The 17931-nt window shown below is 38.5% G+C and overlaps 2 protein-coding genes across 3 annotated transcripts in view; one reads left to right on the top strand and one right to left on the bottom strand.

The window, feature by feature from the left end:
• Positions 1-1005, top strand: part of LOC135213722 (aspartate aminotransferase, mitochondrial-like) — a gene marked incomplete at its 5' end in the record, with an annotated part of 34124 nt that extends 33119 nt beyond the window's left edge. Inside the window, 1 exon segment of the mRNA XM_064247832.1 lies at positions 613-1005. Within this exon segment, the coding sequence (XP_064103902.1) occupies positions 613-735 (123 nt within the window).
• Positions 1006-14926: 13921 nt separating this feature from the next.
• The window catches only part of LOC135213719 (large ribosomal subunit protein uL3m-like), a 97131-nt gene continuing 94126 nt past the window's right edge, over positions 14927-17931 (bottom strand). For both annotated transcript variants that reach the window (XM_064247830.1, XM_064247829.1), the window contains exons 6-7: positions 16610-16799; positions 14927-15254 (exon numbers count right to left, since the gene is read on the bottom strand). In XM_064247830.1, the coding sequence (XP_064103900.1) occupies positions 15018-15254; positions 16610-16799 (427 nt within the window). In that variant the 3' untranslated portion in view covers positions 14927-15017. The remainder of the gene's footprint in view (positions 15255-16609; positions 16800-17931) is intronic.

Genomic DNA, 17931 nt, shown 5'->3' with positions numbered 1-17931 from the left:
AAGAGGATTTAGAAGGAAATATCCAGTTTACATTTACACAGACAATTTGTTGGCTGTAATTGGGAATGGTATTGAAAGCTGTCAGATTGAATTTTCTTTTTTCATAATTTACCTAAGGCTAATGCAAATTAGTGATGCAAATGCTGATTTCATACATGAAATTATTCCATAATGAAAACAGATGACATTGGATTTTGGTAAAAATTTTGTCTGAAAAAGGTCCATATACAGAGGATTACTTTGCCAAGTTGTAATTCACAGTAAAACAGAGAATATGTATTTTGTATAAATGTAATTTTATAAAGATATATGCCACGAAGGAAAAATAAACGAAGGAGTAACTGCGAGACCTTTCGACGTTTCCACGTTCTGCTTAGTAATGGACGTGGAAACGTCGAAAGGTCTCGCAGTCACTCCTTCGTTTATTTTTCCTTTGTGGCATTTATCTTTATTTATGGATTTATCACGTTCCTAAGTTTCGTGATTCAGTTATACATGTAATTTTATTTAATGACTTCAATCTCCTTTTCCTTTTAGTAGTGCTTGCAGTGAATTTTTGGTGAATTATTTATCAATACCTCTGTAATAAAGTTTTGTATTTACTTTTTCCAGGTTGAAAAACTGACCAAAGAGTTTTCTGTGTATCTTACCAAAGATGGACGTATCTCTGTGGCAGGCATTGCATCTAGCAATGTTGAGTACCTTGCTCATGCTATGCATCATGCTACAAAGTAAGCTGATAAGTGACGAAAATCACCAAAATCTTTTCGTAATATACTGCTGAAAATTCTATTTTAGATTTTTAATGGGAACAAGATCAATTTTCTCCTGCAGTTTTGCCAGTATATTTTGAACTAACTCACTTTAGTGAGGGCATTGTGATATATCAGATTCCATTTTGAGTCTGTGAAGTATTGTAGATAAAATTAAATTAATGTATAAATTCGAACCTTAAAAAAGTTGGTGTTTATATCAAATATAATCCATACCAGCTGTTGACAATGATTTGTTGTTTTAGTTTAGTTCCTTAAGTTAATTTATGTAAAATTGCCGTAGACCTGTGATATGGCAAGATTTTAATCCCTGTTAAACTCTGGGTGTACATTTTTATATACATATGTATATATGTATATACTACTATATACAAAATTAAAAACGTTAAGCTCCATTAATAAAAGCTCCTTTACTACTCCTACTGTAATGTTGAATACAGTGTGGTATTAATCTAGTGTTTAGTCATTATTAGGCAAAAGGTCTCACAAGATTTCTAATGAGTACTATTAACCTCATCACAGGTGCCTTATACTGAACTAAGATCTAAAGCCAATGCTAGAAGCTAGAAAGAATAGTTTTGAAATCCTTTGCCAAAGTATGCATGTGTATTTTAACAAAATGTCTGTACCAATTCAGTGAACAGATACCATGGAATCTGGTGGAAAAATCCATCTTGTGACCCCTCCATATAATAAAATTTGGTGGGTATTGAAAGATGACTTGGTGCTGTTTCTGTACAAAAGCAAAGTATTCTTTACCAAAAGATAAACATGAGAGAGTCAGTCACCAAATGTTTTCTTGAAGTTTTATTAAAATCTATATATTTAATTAACCCTGCCACATGCCAATGAATAGACAAGAAAAAAAAAAGATAACCTTAGGTAACAGGGGTGGCAAAGCATAATTAAAGCAAGTTATGTGATAACTTTGAGGTGGTTGATGATGTAGTAGATCTTCATCATGTTTGGAACAGGTGAAAGGTTATTTAGCAGCTTCTCTGCAATTTTGATCCACATAAAACGTGATGTAAATTCTTCAGCATTTCTGGTCTAAGTGGAAGATGGTATACTGGCTCTAAAGAATTTTTGAGGATTGGGAGTTATTATTATTTTTTTTTAACTTGCCTATATTTTTGCATGACCTCATTGTGGTGTTTTCTTTCGATTATCCATGTTTTCATGGGATAAAGGGTAAAACTACTTACTTATATGACGACTGAATCTCAATTAGAGTGGTGCAGGACTGGCAACTGTTCAAACTGGCAGTTGGTCCACTCTCGTTTTGTTCTTGCTCCTGTCAGAGTACTTTTTAGAGGGACCCTGACCGGAGTGAGAGCGGGCAATGAGCCCCAGTGTGAATGCTTCCATTGGAATTCATGTAACATTATTGGACTGGAGCGAGAGCAAAGCATGACTGGACATATAGTCTGAATCAACCTTAAAGGTGCAAATTGGCTGTGGATAACATGCACAAAGGTGGCACCGGTTATGGTGCAGAGGTTATGGATTCCTCAGAACGGAGATATAACACACTATGGGATTAGCACACAGGAGTGGGAGCATTCCTAGGAAATAAATATGAGGCACTACGGAATTTAGCTTATAGCTGCAGAATGGCACGCAATGTAAGGTTTCTGGCGTGCAAGGTTTGTATGCATATACAGTGAGTTAAGGCACAAAATGTGTGGCTTGTTCACGAAAAACGGGTAGCTGTTATGAAGAACAATATGGCATAATTTGCCCACAGACATAGTAGTAAAAAGCACGACAAAGGTGTTGTTCCATAAGACAGAACAAAATAACCAAATGACTCCCAGTGCAACAATAGGCACAAGAGTAGGCTGTTTTAGTGACAAATTAAAATGGGCACATATATGCCTATTTTAGGTACAATAAGTACAAATAAGTGTGTAAGGGCATGATAATTGAGTAGGCACCTAAGTGCAGTTCAAGAAATCCAAGGCAGTTAATGGTTGTACAGAATGCAACATTGAAATGTACATATAGGATGTAGGAGCCTAGAAAATTGGTTGCCTGTCTTTAAATGGGTTTATTAGCAACAGAGGGGTAGGCTAAGCACTTAGTCTGAAAACATGAAATTCTATAATAGGCCTGCTTATTGAGATATGAAATCAATACAACTCCTATTTCCCTCTGAAAGGCTACATATAATCTATCGGAGTTGAAAGCAATAACTAATGCCCTAGGTAAAACTTAAGAAAACTGACCCTATCCTCTCTCTCTCTCTAACTTAAGAAAACTGACCCTATCCTCTCCCTCTCTCTCTCTCTCTCTCTCTTCTCTCCTCTCTCAAAGTCAAATGATTCTACTATAATAGGACAATAAACATTCCTTAGCCAATTGTATATGCCTATCCCACTAAAACTGAAAGCAAAATATAAATAGCATGAGCACCTCAGCAGCGTGGTTGGTATGGTATTAGCGTCCTACCTTGATGGTCGTGGGTTCGATTCTCGGCCATTCCATTGAGGAGTGAGAGATGTGTATTTCTGGTGATAGAAGTTCACTCTCGACGTGGTTCGGAAGTCACGTAAAGCCGTTGGTCCTGTTCCTGAATAACCACTGGTTCCACAACGTAAAAGCACCATACAAACAAAAAATATAAATAGCATGCATAAATTTATGTTACCTAATTCCTAGCACTGGGGCAATATGTCTTCTTAAGCCAAAAGAACTGGTTGTTTTGATTTGATTTTGCGCTTTACGAAATAAAGCTTGTCCAAATGCTACTCCCTGGCATAGAAATGTAACTTGGCAAGCATGCGCCCTATCTAAAGTTGTAGCATACATGAACAGCCTAATCATGCAGCATCACATAAAACGAGGCTTGGTAAAATTCTGAAATTTCCCTCGCTGAAATTGCGTAGGGTTAGGGCACAAAAAATGTAGCTGGCTTTGACTTTTAATGACCAAATGCTGGGCTAATACGGGCTTGCCCGCTAAAATGGACTTACAACATCGGGCAGTAAACAGATTTTACTTTACAAATCAAAACATAACATGCATTTATTGTAAAATAACTGTAAATATGCACAAGATCTTTAAAATCCCTACTGCTATGAAGCGTTAAGGGTTACACTAACCTGCCAGGTGCAAATTTTAAGAGGCCTCTTGCTCGTGACCTTGGATCTCAGCTTGTATTTTACACTTACAATTATAATTTATGTGCTTGTTTTTACTAAGGGAATATCTATTAGTGATTTAATTGCTTGAGATTTAGCAAGGTCACCTGTGTTACTTGTCAGCCATGGAATCACAATGGAATGCTATAAAATGGCTGACAGTAAAACAAACCCGCCCCCCAAAAAAAAAAAAAAAATTGGGAAGAATGGAAAGAATGAGTTTACTAATCTTAATAATTTCCCTTCGTCAAGTTACTGCAAGGCGTAATTATACTCAGTTAATAAATAGCAACAATAGCTCACAAATTAATCATAGCCAGGGCACATGGACTTAGCCAAATGAGAGGGACATATAATTATTTAAAATTGCTGTAAAAGGTGAAATTCCATTGTTTTGTTACACATGGAGAGTTCCAGTGATGAACGAAAGCGGGCTGAGAGTTGTCCTACATCACACACGATAAATGTATCCCTCTGAAAGAGGGAGGGTCAAATTAACTACTATAGACCTAGCATGAATTAAGGCCCTAACTGTACACCATCAAGATATTACTACAATATCATGCCCGAATGCTTCAAAATTGCTCTAACCAACTGGCCGGGCACAAGATGACCCTACCAGTCTAAAGACACTGCTATCATTTCTACTAATCTGGACTCGGACAAGGGCCAACTTGGGAAAAGTGAGGTTAACGAGATGAATGGTGAGAGAGAAGTACATGTGGTAAATCATGGGATTTACTTGGGGGCCTTCTCGTTATAAAGAGTCGAAATACTTCAGTAGGCGGAAAAAACAGGCTGCCAAAATACTTTAGTTCATCTTAGGCTTACTGCAGGAGTCCAAAGGAGCGATCCCGTAAGGTTTTCCTGAACTGCAAGGCTGGACCACCTTAGGGCCCAATATGGCTGCTGTCCCAGGTGGGTTGCTTCCAATCCTTGCAGTGGCTCTCCCTCTCTCAGCTACCTAGAATGACCAAGGACTTCGGCAGCAGAGGGAAAGGATACAGGGGGATACACTGAAAGGGTTATGCTATGTGGGTAGCCATTTGCACGGAGGATACCATCTTATGAGCTAGGGTTAAGCCCTGAATATATGATAGTTAACTGTTGTTATTGTAATCTACTCCGTGTCTTGTTACAATTTAAATCTGTGGGTGAGGCTTAAAACTGGCAATGCTAGCATAGCCCAGGTTGCCAAAGATGCAAGATACTTAGGGTGATAGTGAAAGCTGCAGTCATTTTTGTAGTTAATTAAAAAGTTATAACTAATGGAGTTTATTTGTAATGGCATCTTCAGACCATGCAACAATACCCAAAAAACACTGTGCCTAGTACCTTTCGAGGTTTGGCCTGCTACTCACCCAAAATCTCTCGGACCACTGCAAGCCGATACAGTCAATGCTTGTTGATTGGTGACTCACTATGACATACTAGCAGTTTGGTGACATTGTCTTTACTGTCTTGAACCTGTCTCATGCAACAACCTGATGATGTACTTTCAGATGCTTTCAATAATAGGGAGCCTGTGAAACTGCTGACACATTAAAGTAATGATTTCTTCTGCCCCCTCTGTTTAATGTTGAAAGCTGCAGCTCATCCAAAGTATCAACAATGAAATCTATTTTTCATGCTGAAATTCCTCCAGTTACTGTTAGTACTGGGGAATTAGACCAACCAATGCTTGTAGTATACCTTGAACGTAAAGATAATTGCTTTGTTTATATGATAGATGATACTAGTAGTTTTAGGAGGTAAGAATAGCACCCATGGTGGATGACTACCACTGTCCATGCCTTGAAGTTGGCCTTCCCAACAAAGGTGCTGCCCCATATATCCCTTCAGTGGTTTTTGATAAACTGATAATAAGCTTGATCTGGTTTAGAGTGCAATGTGAATGTGATACCTAGTACGCACATCTGGGCAACAAAAATCTTGACATATTCCACAAGGTTCATTTTTTTATGTTAATAATTTGCTTAGCACTGTAGCCAACACAAATCCATCCTTTGAAAATTTTCAGGAAAAATTTTGTAGCTTCATCAGCTTTTTCAGAACTTCATACTAACTATGGCTTGTAATATGGTACTCCAATTCTATCCTTCAGATCAGGACAAATTCCATGACCTGCAAATTTTGATAAGGCCCCTGATGGCCATAAAAGACATGTTCTTCCCAACACAAAACCAATATCCTTATTCTAAAGGACCACAGACAGTCTACAATGAAAATTCTAGTGCCTTAGAAACAGTGACCCTATCTTTCACTTTACATCTCTTTTTACGCTCACTTCGCCTACAACACTTGAATAAAATCATGCACTGCACTAAGCAAACATTTTCTCAATCACTATACTTTTAACACTAACATTATATTCTACCTATATATATTAATTTCAAAATTCACCGTGCTGTTCACTATTCACAATATAAATGCAATCATCCAATGTCTTCAGAATATGGCATAATACACAGGTACAGGTAGTCCTCGGTTAACAGAGTGGGTGTGTGTGTGTGTGTTTTCCGTTCCAAGCCGATGCTGCTAACTGAAAATCAGCGATAACAGCACTAAAAACCTGATTATCAGCGCTGTTAACCAGAGATCGGCACCGAAAATCCAGTTAACAGCGTTGCTAGATAAACACTGTAAAACCGGGTAGCCATTAACTGATACCGCTGTTAACCGAGGCTCGGTTAACAGCGGTATCAGTTAATGGCTACCCGGTTTTACAGTGTTTATCTAAGCAACGCTGTTAACTGGATTTTCGGTGCCGATCTCTGGTTAACAGCGCTGATAATCAGGTTTTTAGTGCTGTTATCGCTGATTTTCAGTTAGCAGCATCGGCTTGGAACGGAAAACACACACACACACACCCACTCTGTTAAACCGAGGACTACCCAGTAAGTCCTCGGGTTACGCTGGTCTCGACTTACGATGTTTCGTGGTTACGAACGCGCCCCCTTAAAAATATAAAAAATAATATTTTGCGTCGTTCCGTCTTACGCGGTTTAGCGTCGTAAGCAACGTAAACAAACGCGAACTAGTTCCGGGCGCACGGCGGAAGAATACGCTTTGTGGGGGAGAGGACGGCGTCGCTTCGCTACGCTCATTCCTCGCCCATACGCCATTTTGGTTGTTTACACTGCCTCTCTCTCCCTCGTGTTGTATCGTTTTTGTAACTTTTTGCTCTTTGTTATGCATCGAAGAAAAGAAAGGCCATCACCATGGAAATTAAAGTGGACATTATAAAGCGATCTGAGAAGGGAGAAACGCCAACAAACATTGGCCGCTCGCTTGGCCTTAGCCGTTCGACCGTTGCTACCATTATCAAAGATAAAGAGCGCATCGTTGAACATGTGAAAGGATCTGCTCCTATGAAAGCGACAGTGATAACTAAGCAGCGTAGTGGTCTAATAATTGAAATGGAAAGGTTATTGGTGCTTTGGTTGGAAGACCAAAATCAACGGCGTATCCCAGTCAGCCTTATGGTGATTCAGGAGAAGGCGAAAAGATTGTTTGAAGCGTTGAAAAAAGAAAAGGGGGAGGGAAGTGAAAGTGAAGAGTTTGTGGCTAGTAGGGGTTGGTTTATGCGATTTAAGGCTCGGGCCAATTACCAAACAAACATGAATGGTGTCTGGAAGAAAATTTGTCCTCAATTTGTGAATGATTTCCATGGGTTTGAGGACACAGTTCAGCTAGTTGTCAAGAACGTTGTTGCCCTGAGTAAGGAAATCAATTTGGAGATGGAGGTTGATGATGTTACGCTGCTGGAGTCTCATGGCGAGGAGTTATCTGCTGAGGACCTGATACAACTGGAGAAGCAGATGATAGAGGAAGAAGAAGAAGCACCCACCCCAGAGCCTAAGGCTTTCACAAGGCAGGACTTGATAAGAGGTTTTGCAGAGTTGCAGCAAGCGTTGTCAACTTTTGAGGCTCAGGATCCCAACTTGGACAGGTTCACTAGGGTTTCCAGAGGCGTCATGGATTTGATGCAGTGTTACAAGGAGATCTTGGATGAAAAGAGGTCGCTCTCGTTCAGACTAACCTGGAGCAGTATTTTAAGAAGGAGAGAGGCCTGCAGGAGATCCTGTACCTCTACCTCAGCTGCCTCTGCTAATCCAGACTCGCCTGCCCACAATCTCCAGCAGCCTTCTGAATGTTTCTGCTAACCAGACTCACCTGCCCCAGTATCTCCAGCACCTTCTGTAGGTTCTGCCTCACCTAAAGACTCACCTGCCCCAACATCTCCAGTAGTATGTTCTGCCTCACCTCAAGAATCACCTGCCTCAGCATCTCCAGTACTAGTATGTTCTGCCTCACCTCAAGAATCACCTGCCTCAGCATCTCCAGCAACTTCTGGAGGTTCTTTTTCTCTTCACTAACCTCCCCCAGTCTCTCCAGCACCGCAGCTTCCTCTCCAGTGTGCAAGCCAATCAAACTAATAAAGGTAAGGAATTGTTCTCTCGTTGTTATTGATAGGTATTTACATTAAATCATGTGGTATTTTTCAATGTTCCGACTTACGCTGAAAATCGTGTTACGATGCATCGTAAGAACGGATCAACGTCGTAACTCGAGGACCCCCTGTACAAGTCACTGGAGAAGGATCTTTTAATACTATTATTACTATTCATCAGATGAAACATAATCATGTGCTTGATGATGAAGAATACTATACTATAAACCATACAAAAGCTCTACCAAGAGAAGATTTGCAAGAGACTCAAAAGATAAAGCTTCCCTATAAACTGAAAATGAAGTGCGCTGAAGTTACTTTCCTCAAGTGAATAGATGGTAAGCTGATGGTTGAATTGTCTTGAAAATGAATATACTCTTGTACCTTGAAACCTTTAGAAAAGAGGAGTATCAAGGGTGCTCTCTAGATGACTTTTCGACAGATAAAAAGGCTATAAGAAAGATACTGGACAGTAATGAAACTTTAAAAATTTTCAAAACTACACAGAACCTAAAGGACAAAATTATGGACGAGTACAATTTTTAGTTGGAATGCGGGGATTGCAGTTAAAGCACAGCATAAATAACATCAATGTGATAACTTACATGTTATAATCACTACAACCAGATTAGATGAATTATAGAAAGAATAACATACCAAAGTTTCATAAACCCTGCAGCATTACTTTGATGAATTAAAGAAAGAATAACTTTACATCATCAAGTTTTTCAAAATATCTGTGTATGCAAAAGACTCCAGGTTACTACTTCAATTACTTTGGACACTATACATATGCAGTACCAGGTTCTCCAGTATGAAGTCCTTCACCATTCTGAGTTGCAGATCATCTGAATTGCAATAGTTTCTTTATAATAAATTCCAACAGGTTCTCACCCTAATGGGCCTTCATGGTAATTATATTCTCCATTTCAAATTCCTATTAAAAGAAGACTGAACGATGATGCTGACTACAGTAAAATGTATGAGAAAGAGAGAGAGAGAGTACTAGGTTATCTAGAAAAGATACACAATATGTCAAAGGCCAGAAGACGGAGTAAGAGCACCTGCAATAATTTGGGTAAAAAATGGCAAATTTTTTTTAAATTTGTTTTTCATAGCTAACAAACCTACGGTCTTAACGTCGATAAAATCTCTAGCACCAGCTGGAAACTGGTAAAAAGCATATAAAATTGTAGAACTTCGGTTTCCACCTGGCGCTAAAAGATTTTATCCTCATGTTAAGATCTAGGTTTGTTTCATATATGAACAATTACAGAGCATAAGGTTCACAAAAAAAATAAATCAAATAAATTACAATCCATTATCAAATGTTACATACATTTTTTACACATTCTTCTATATTAGTCCAGTCTTTTCTTTTAATTGACACGATTTACAAAAGTATGTGATGCTACTGAAGATTATTTAATACATGTGATATTTCTTATTTCTTTTCTTGGTTTCTCCCTCACAAGCTTACAAAAGACTCACTTTTGTTTGATGTGAACACAACAACACTGTGTCTAGGATATAGTACGTATTATACTATTAGTACAGGTGGTCTCCGGTTATCGGCTGCTTCGCTCTATGACAGTTTTTTAAAATATTCATTAAAAAGTAAGGTTTCTTATGGCGCTACTTTTGGTTATCGGCGCCTTAAGTGCATAAGCCAGCCGTCCGCTATGGCGTGCCACAGTGGTTATTGGGAGCGCTTTATGGCACCTGGCCAGGAACGGAACCCCTGCCGATATCCGAAGACCACCTGTATATTGTCTATTTTCTTGCTATTTCTTCTACTTGACATCTTCCATACATAGTTAAATTATTTGCTTCATATTTTTCCTGTGTAACATAAGCTATTAACATTTTCCCCTGTGCTTTGCTTTCCCTTTTCGGATACCTATTCAAGAAAATAGCAATGTGTACTGGTCTGAAATGAACATACCCAACCTAGGGCACACTAACCAAAACAAGATGATAATACCAAATATCAAACAGCTTCTACTTATTATGCTATAAATAAATGATGATACTGTACCAGCAAATTTAACTATGCCAAGAGTTTCAAGTACACTAGTACTAATTTAATTTATTGGTATTACTACTATTCCCAGGGAAAAAACAAATTTCAAATAATTCCTCCCAAAAGTTGATCTGAATAGTAATACTGACAGTCCTCATATTACGAATAAGATCTTTCTCTGGTGTCTTTATTCTGAATTTGAATGCCAGTTGGAACAATTACATTCAGTTTATGCATAATGTCAGTAATCTAATGTTAGTCTTAATATACAGAACATATCTTACATTCCAATGCATATAAACGCAGCTAAAAAAAAAAAAAATCAAATTTTTAAACTACAAGTACCATGCAGTGATGAAAGAGGATAGAATTTCTGTGGAAACTATATACAGCTGGGTAATATTCATGTAATGTTAAATAAGCTTTATATTAGGGAAAAACTCTCTATTGTGAGAGTATATATAATGTTCTAAAGGGTCCACAATAATAGAAAGTGTTAAGAGTCCGTGTATAATTTTTTGGACTGAAGATGAACCCAGGGAAGGGTTCGAAAGCTTTCTGTACTCTTAAAAATTATACACGAACTCTTAACACTGTATTATTGTGGACCCTTTAGAACATGCTTTATATTTTTAGTAAAACTTAAGATTTTCTAGATTCTCCACTGCCATCAGCCTGTTAAGTTACAATACGCACATGAAAGAAATTAAGTACAGGGAGTTAACATGCCAGATACAGTATCATGACAGTATACAACATTCTATACCGAGTACAAGTACGTATACAGGCAGTCCCCAGTTATCAGCGGGGTGCTGATAAGCAAAAACCACCATTAACCATAACTTGGTGATTTATAGCGCTAAGTTTCAGTTAATGTTGCCACGGTTAGGAATATTATGGTGCCATAACCCTATTACTGGCACCTTACAGTGCCGATAATCAAAACTCGGCCCATTATGATGTCACAAATCACCAGTTTTATGTCTCATAAAACTGGATTGCCATTAACAGTTTCTAGTATCAGCAACTAAAATTTGAAATTCGTGGTAACGATTCTTTTGTTTTGGTTTAGGAAACTAGCCCTGACCACTTTTAGGGAAGAAGAGGAACAACTGAGCAAAGAGCCTCAATTTATTTGTACCCTGATATACATTTAAGGGGAGGCAGGTGGGCTCCCATTCTGCAATTACTTGGTTAGTATACGTACTATATAAAACTTTATTTTATTATAAAAATGTCATTTTTATATGTATAAGTAACTTACCAACTAGGTAATTACATAGATGTTTCTGCATTGATAGAAGGTGGGATACATGAACTATTCTACCCCGAAACATTAGAGAATGTAATGAATTTGTGAATAGAAAAAATTAGCATTTGACAATGCTTATTGTTTCTTTACCTGGTAAGGGAACTGCTGCAGGAAGATACTACCTCTGGTTGGCAATCATCTTCCTCACCAGAGGCGAGGCAGTATAGGAGTGAGTCACCTGCTACATCAGTGGTGATTTTGCAGCAAAGGTCAACTCCGAATGACAGCAAAATATACAAAAATACCCCTGCCCTGGGCGCAGTACCAACACAAAACAACTAGATAAGAATGCTGTTACCTACACCATACAAATTTAAAATATCACCACTGAACTATTAAAAAACTGGTGAGTATCCCCTAGAACGTAACATCCTAGTTCAAGGCAAAGAGAAAGGATGGAAGGAATACTTCCTACATTTTACAATGTTTCAACTTCCCTCAAATAGTAGGATGGATAAACTGATTTACAACTTCCATATGTTGTTGGGAGAATGTCCGGCAGAAACCTGAGTTTACATCTGTGACTACCTCTACCGCCCTCTTCTCGAGGAGGGAGTGTACTTCCTTTGCAAGGGCCAAAAATCTCTTTGAGCCTATGGAGTAGGCAGTCAAGATGACAGGCTTCTTGACTAAAGGAGGTCTTTCTATGAATGGGATTGAGTAGCTGAACTTTAGGACTTCTAAAACCCATCGTTCTGGCCCTCTCTTGCTCCAAACCTCCTAAAAAATGATGGAGCCTGGCTCCTACTGTGGTATGGAGGACACTGTCTTCATTTTCTGGAGGAACGCTAGATTGAGGATTTCTTGATGGAACGGGAGTTGAAACAGACATTTGCTCTTGCTCTTGATTGAGACCTTTGCCTACTCCCACGAAAGGGAAAGGGCTGTAGATGATAGGACGACTTGCTGCTGAGAGAAGGAAGCTCCTTAGGTCACCTAAAGGATTGCGGTAAAAGATCCCGAGTCTATGTCTTCTGCAGTACAGTCACAACTGATTGCGGGAACAGGAAACCACTCACGACAGGGGAGAAAAGAAGCGCAGACTTCCGGGCCATGGTGACTTGCTTCATGGTGTAAGAGCAACAGAGCTCTTTTTCATAATCCCCAAAGTGTAGAGGGAGGCTAACTCTTGAGAAGTGTCTAATTCCTTTATCTGGGCAAGAGAGAACGCCTAGGAAATCTGAGGAAAAGTCTGTCGGTAAGGAAGGATATTCCTGAATCTTCCTAGCCAGGGTGCCTACCAACCAGTCTAAGAAACTAACTAAGCACTCAGCCACCAGGTGCTTGGGAGTCCCTGGGTGCTTGGAAGACACTGAATGCTTTGGTGCCAATTAGTGCTCTGGTGCCAATGGAGGCATGGTTCTCAGGCCCTACTCAATGCTTAGATGCTACCGAGTACTCAGATGCTACCGGAAGCAGCTTGGGCACCAATTGGTGCTTGGAGTCTGTTGCACTAACTGTTGTTACTGGGCGCTTATGCCTGGAAATGGAGGAAGAACGTTCAGGGGAAAAACGCTCCAGACTGTCCCAAAAACTGCATGATGGCACAGCCTCCTTCACGGCAACTGAGGAGTGCCAAGATACATTCACCAGATCTTTTCAATGGTCTCAACACATCATTAAAGTGCCACTGGTGCCTCTGTTTAGGGCTAGAAGGCTCTGAACTAGAGGAAAGATGGTGAACATCCAAAAAGATGCCTTTCTACTAGCTGTCTGTCATCACCTGGGACTTAACTACATGTGAGATTGAAAGGACAGACTATCAGCAGGCAGATCCCACCGACCTCCCTTGTGCTTCCAGTATGGCCTCTCCCAGGTTTAAGAGAGTATGCCTGGGCCTTTGCTTAGGAGAATTGGTGGGACGGGCAGCCAGCACCTCCTTCAACACTTCACTATTATCACTCACTTTACGTTCCCATAAGAGCACGCACTGAATCACTTTTCTGAGTTGTAGTATTCACTAATAATTCAAACTTGTGATTGACAATGTGGTTGACAATGACACTGGGGTCAGGAGTTATAGAGCTGGGTAAAGTCAAGTGGAACATCCGAAGGACTGGGAATGGGTGAAATTACAGGTACAGATACAATAGGCATATCAATGGAAGATCTAGTTGACTCCTGACTCGCTATAGTGTTGTCATATTTAATAGTTGCTTTTCACTTTCTATCCTTGCTAACTTTGATAGATATGAATTTAAAATGTTCTACTGCTTAGGATCCCATTAGTACTCACATTTGGGACAAGATTTCTCTAACTAAGCACTCTTGACCCCTGCAAGTCATGGATACTGTATTTACATCATAACTAGCTGAGGTAAACCTTATATTGCATCCTTTGCTGTAAAAACAAGTGCTAGACATACTTATGTCTGACATCGTCGGTGAATAAGTCCATAAACAGAGTCCAAACACAATTAAGAGTCACAAAACCATGAAACATTTTAATGTTTTACTTAAAACCCCATGTAAATAAGGTGCTGAAAGGCTATCAAATGCAAAAAAGCTTCATCAATTCGTCAGAATCAGAACACCAGCAAAGTATTTGAATTCTTCAAGTCAGCTGCTGCTCACGCCCTACATCGTAAGATGGCAGAAACAGATTGAGGCTCTTTGCTCAGTTGTTCCTCTTCTTCCCTGAAAGTGGATGGGACTAGTTACCTACACCAAAAGAGAAGAAATCACTATCACAAATTTCAAATTTTAGCTGCCGATACTAGAAACTGTTAGCTATGTAATTACTTGGTAAGTTACTTAAAAGTTTTCATTTTAGAAAAATAAAAGGGGGGGGAAGGATGTGCTAAACTCTACTATCCTTGGCTTAGCCCCACACACTGATGGGGTATCATGATTTATCAACTGCTTTATGTTTTATACTCTTGTTTCAACTGTGACTTTCTTTCTGATTTATCACAGAAGCTTACGACAGATATTTGCTTTAGTGGCATAGTTATGAATGCCTAAAACTCAAAACCTGAATGTCATGCAAGTTTATACATTTCTTTCAGTCCTAGTGGCAAGTGTTCCCATTCAAACTGATGGTAGTATTAGATTAATGAATGGCCAGAGTCAGTATTTGTAGGCATGTTGGTTTTATGAAACCTTGTATTTAACAGGTTTTATCTGAGTTCATTTGCAAGTAAGAGGTGTCTGTAACTAAGATTTTCAACTTTGGGAGACTGTACAATATTAGGATTTATTAGTACCATTTATAACAACAGATTCAGTATGGTATCTTATCTTGAGAATTTATTTGTAAATTCTGTAACAATACTATATAACACAATATTTACATTATCCACATTCAATCTGCTTACTTTTCTGCAAATGTTACAGACTTATCTGAAAATACATGCAAATCTGCATCATAAAGTTCTTCTTCAATGTCCTCTTCATCTTGGAAAAATGTTGGGAATGGTGGGTGGTTTTCTGCATTGATCTTTCGAGTTGGTAAGGAGCAGTCATATATGTTAACGTAGCTGCCAACTGACCCTGGGACAGCTGGGCCACTTACCCAAATGACATTGTGTCGTGTGTTGATTCGCCATATCTGGATGAATTTTAAACACTGAATTAAAATTCTGTCATTTCTCTTTGCTTCAATATATTTAACATATTTATAGCCGACAGGAATTGCTGTAAATACTCTCACCTTACTTAGAAAAAATTATTCTAGGAGGAATATTGATCCAAACATGAAAATGTTCTGGACACACAATACCTTTACAGTATTTTAAATTTTCATTAGTAGACACATTTACAATACATTTATATTTTAAATCAGCATTACAAATTTTATTATGTTAGAAAATATATTAAGCTTTAAGAGCAATGCAAAGGAAATGTGCTTGTTACTGTCATTTTTCATTTCTAAGTTGCATGCCTTAAATAAGATATACCAAACCCTTAATGCATTTCATTACCTTCTTACGATTTTCAACTACAGATAACTACTACTGCAACATTATAACATTACACTCACTTCTATTTATATAAACTATACTTAGAACCATGATCACAAAATTCAAATACTGTTTTCTCATTTCATTAATTTTACTTTATTAGAGATTACAGTATAAGGTACTGTAGTATAACCTGAATGCTAATCCAGAGTTATTAATTCTCCAAAGGCTTTACTCATTTAAGAGGGATGAAATTTCAAGAAAGACAGTTTTAAAAAGTTGCACAGCTAGGTGGGAAGGGTCTAAATGGAAAGGATGAAAATTAAGAAGGACACCAAAACAGTTACAGTCAAACTGGTTCTGCCAAGACCTTCAGCACTGCTTATGGTTTGCAGCGAGAGTCTCACTTACTGTAGGTTATACCTCTCTATGGGCAGTAATATTAAAATAGCAATATACCTTCCTATGGGTAATAAAATTAAAATAGCAATAATTTCTCATACAGAAGTTATTAAATTTTTATTATTTAATACTCATATTCCAACCAATTTCGTTGATATTTCACACTAAGCCTAAACTTGCCCAAATGATGACATCAAATTTGGCAGACTGTTTTGATGATACAAAACTAAAATAACAAAAAACCTTCACAAATAATGATATTTAATATCTCAATGAATGGTTTGCAGGTTATTACAAGGGTTTTGTAATGCATTAAGGGTCATTCATGTAAAACAAATAACATAATGGGGAGTAACCATTGTAACTTTTTCCAAAATGAAAGGAGCAAAAAAGAAATGGTCATAAATGGATTTTTTGGGCTAAATCTGAAGCATATGTGTACTAGTACCATTTGTTCCTAGTATAAATATTATAGACACACCCAAAAAAAATATATTTTCACACCTAACTTGCCACCCCTTTAATACGTACAATGCTTCTGTACTATAACACAAAGTTTCCTGGACATCTTTAAAAAAACAACCATAATAAATCCACTTACCTTAACTCCCCTGAGAATTCGCCTATTGCGGCCCATGTGTCCTGGCATCTTTGTACCTGGCCAAACTCTGCCTTTCTCTCCACCACCACCTATGTTTCCTCCAGCTCTGTGTGCCTTGGTTACACCATGACTTGCTGGCAGACCTTTGAAGCCCCACCGTTTCATTACACCTTGAAATCCTCGGTCAATCCTGTTTGTGAATTAGCTTTCATAAATATCTGTTCAAAAATATTACAGCAACCTTTTAAAATTATGTTTGGTATTTCTAGCCTCAATGACAATAGTCAAGCATAAATGATTACCTACTGAAATGTATGAAAAGAATACTTTGTAACCTACATACATAGTGTACTATGTACACACATACATACAATCTTGAAAAGTTTAATTATAATACTGTACAATGAAAAAAAAAAAATCAAAGCTTTGGAATGATATGCACTAAGATCACAAACACTCAAATGGATTAGTCATGTGATGGGGGGGAATGAAAGACCCAAGGTAATGGATGCTATTACGAAAGTGGGCTTAACCCCCTTCATAAGTGTCTTCTTGCCTCCTTCCAAGATGGCAGTCAGGCAGGGGAACCTTAAATGGCGACTTCCATAGGAGTTACCTCTCTATCAACTATCCTAACACATCTTGTCCGCCATAAACCTTTCTCTCTCACCCTCCTTTCAGGTGATATTGAGAGATGTCAAGTGACCCACGCTCCCAGGACGGCAAACACCATATTGTAATGAGCCCCCATGAGGGAGATTGGCATGGAGGAAGATGCCTATTCCAGCTGAAGTCACAATCCTGAGAGGATGCATCATCCCTCCCACACTCCTAAAATAGTAAAGGGATCAGTCTAGTGTACTGACAACTGCCTTTGAAGAGGCATTTATTCACATCTGGCCATATAACAGATTCACGAGGGCCAGCGGCAGCCTTATCCCATCCTGTAAATCCTAATTTCCCCATTTTTTTTAATTTCAAAATAAAAAACTATCCTTGAAGTGAGTTCACTCAGTCCTTCCGTGTTCCTCGAGGACCCTTTCAAAACCTCCTACCCTATTGGAAATCATAAGAGTAACCCCGTGCACTAAAGCCATCTGTTTTAGCATGTTTAGTGTTTAATAATCATCAGTGCTATCATTTTTTTCCATGAAAGTTTGGCTGCGCTGTGCCAGTTACACTTATGATAAATCTCGATCCCGAACTTTGATTTCATTGAGCTGCATTGGGCACATCTAGTTAGGAGCTAAAGTTAGAACTCATTCACTGTATTAGGGGAAGTGTGCATGCCATTCCAATGTATAATTTGAGATGTTTTCTCC

The sequence above is a fragment of the Macrobrachium nipponense genome, chromosome 43 (assembly GCF_015104395.2).
Source record: "Macrobrachium nipponense isolate FS-2020 chromosome 43, ASM1510439v2, whole genome shotgun sequence".
NCBI classification, from domain to species: Eukaryota; Metazoa; Arthropoda; class Malacostraca; order Decapoda; family Palaemonidae; genus Macrobrachium; species Macrobrachium nipponense.
The sequence above is the reverse complement of the archived record's forward strand: the minus strand, read 5'-3'. Positions and strand labels throughout refer to the sequence as shown.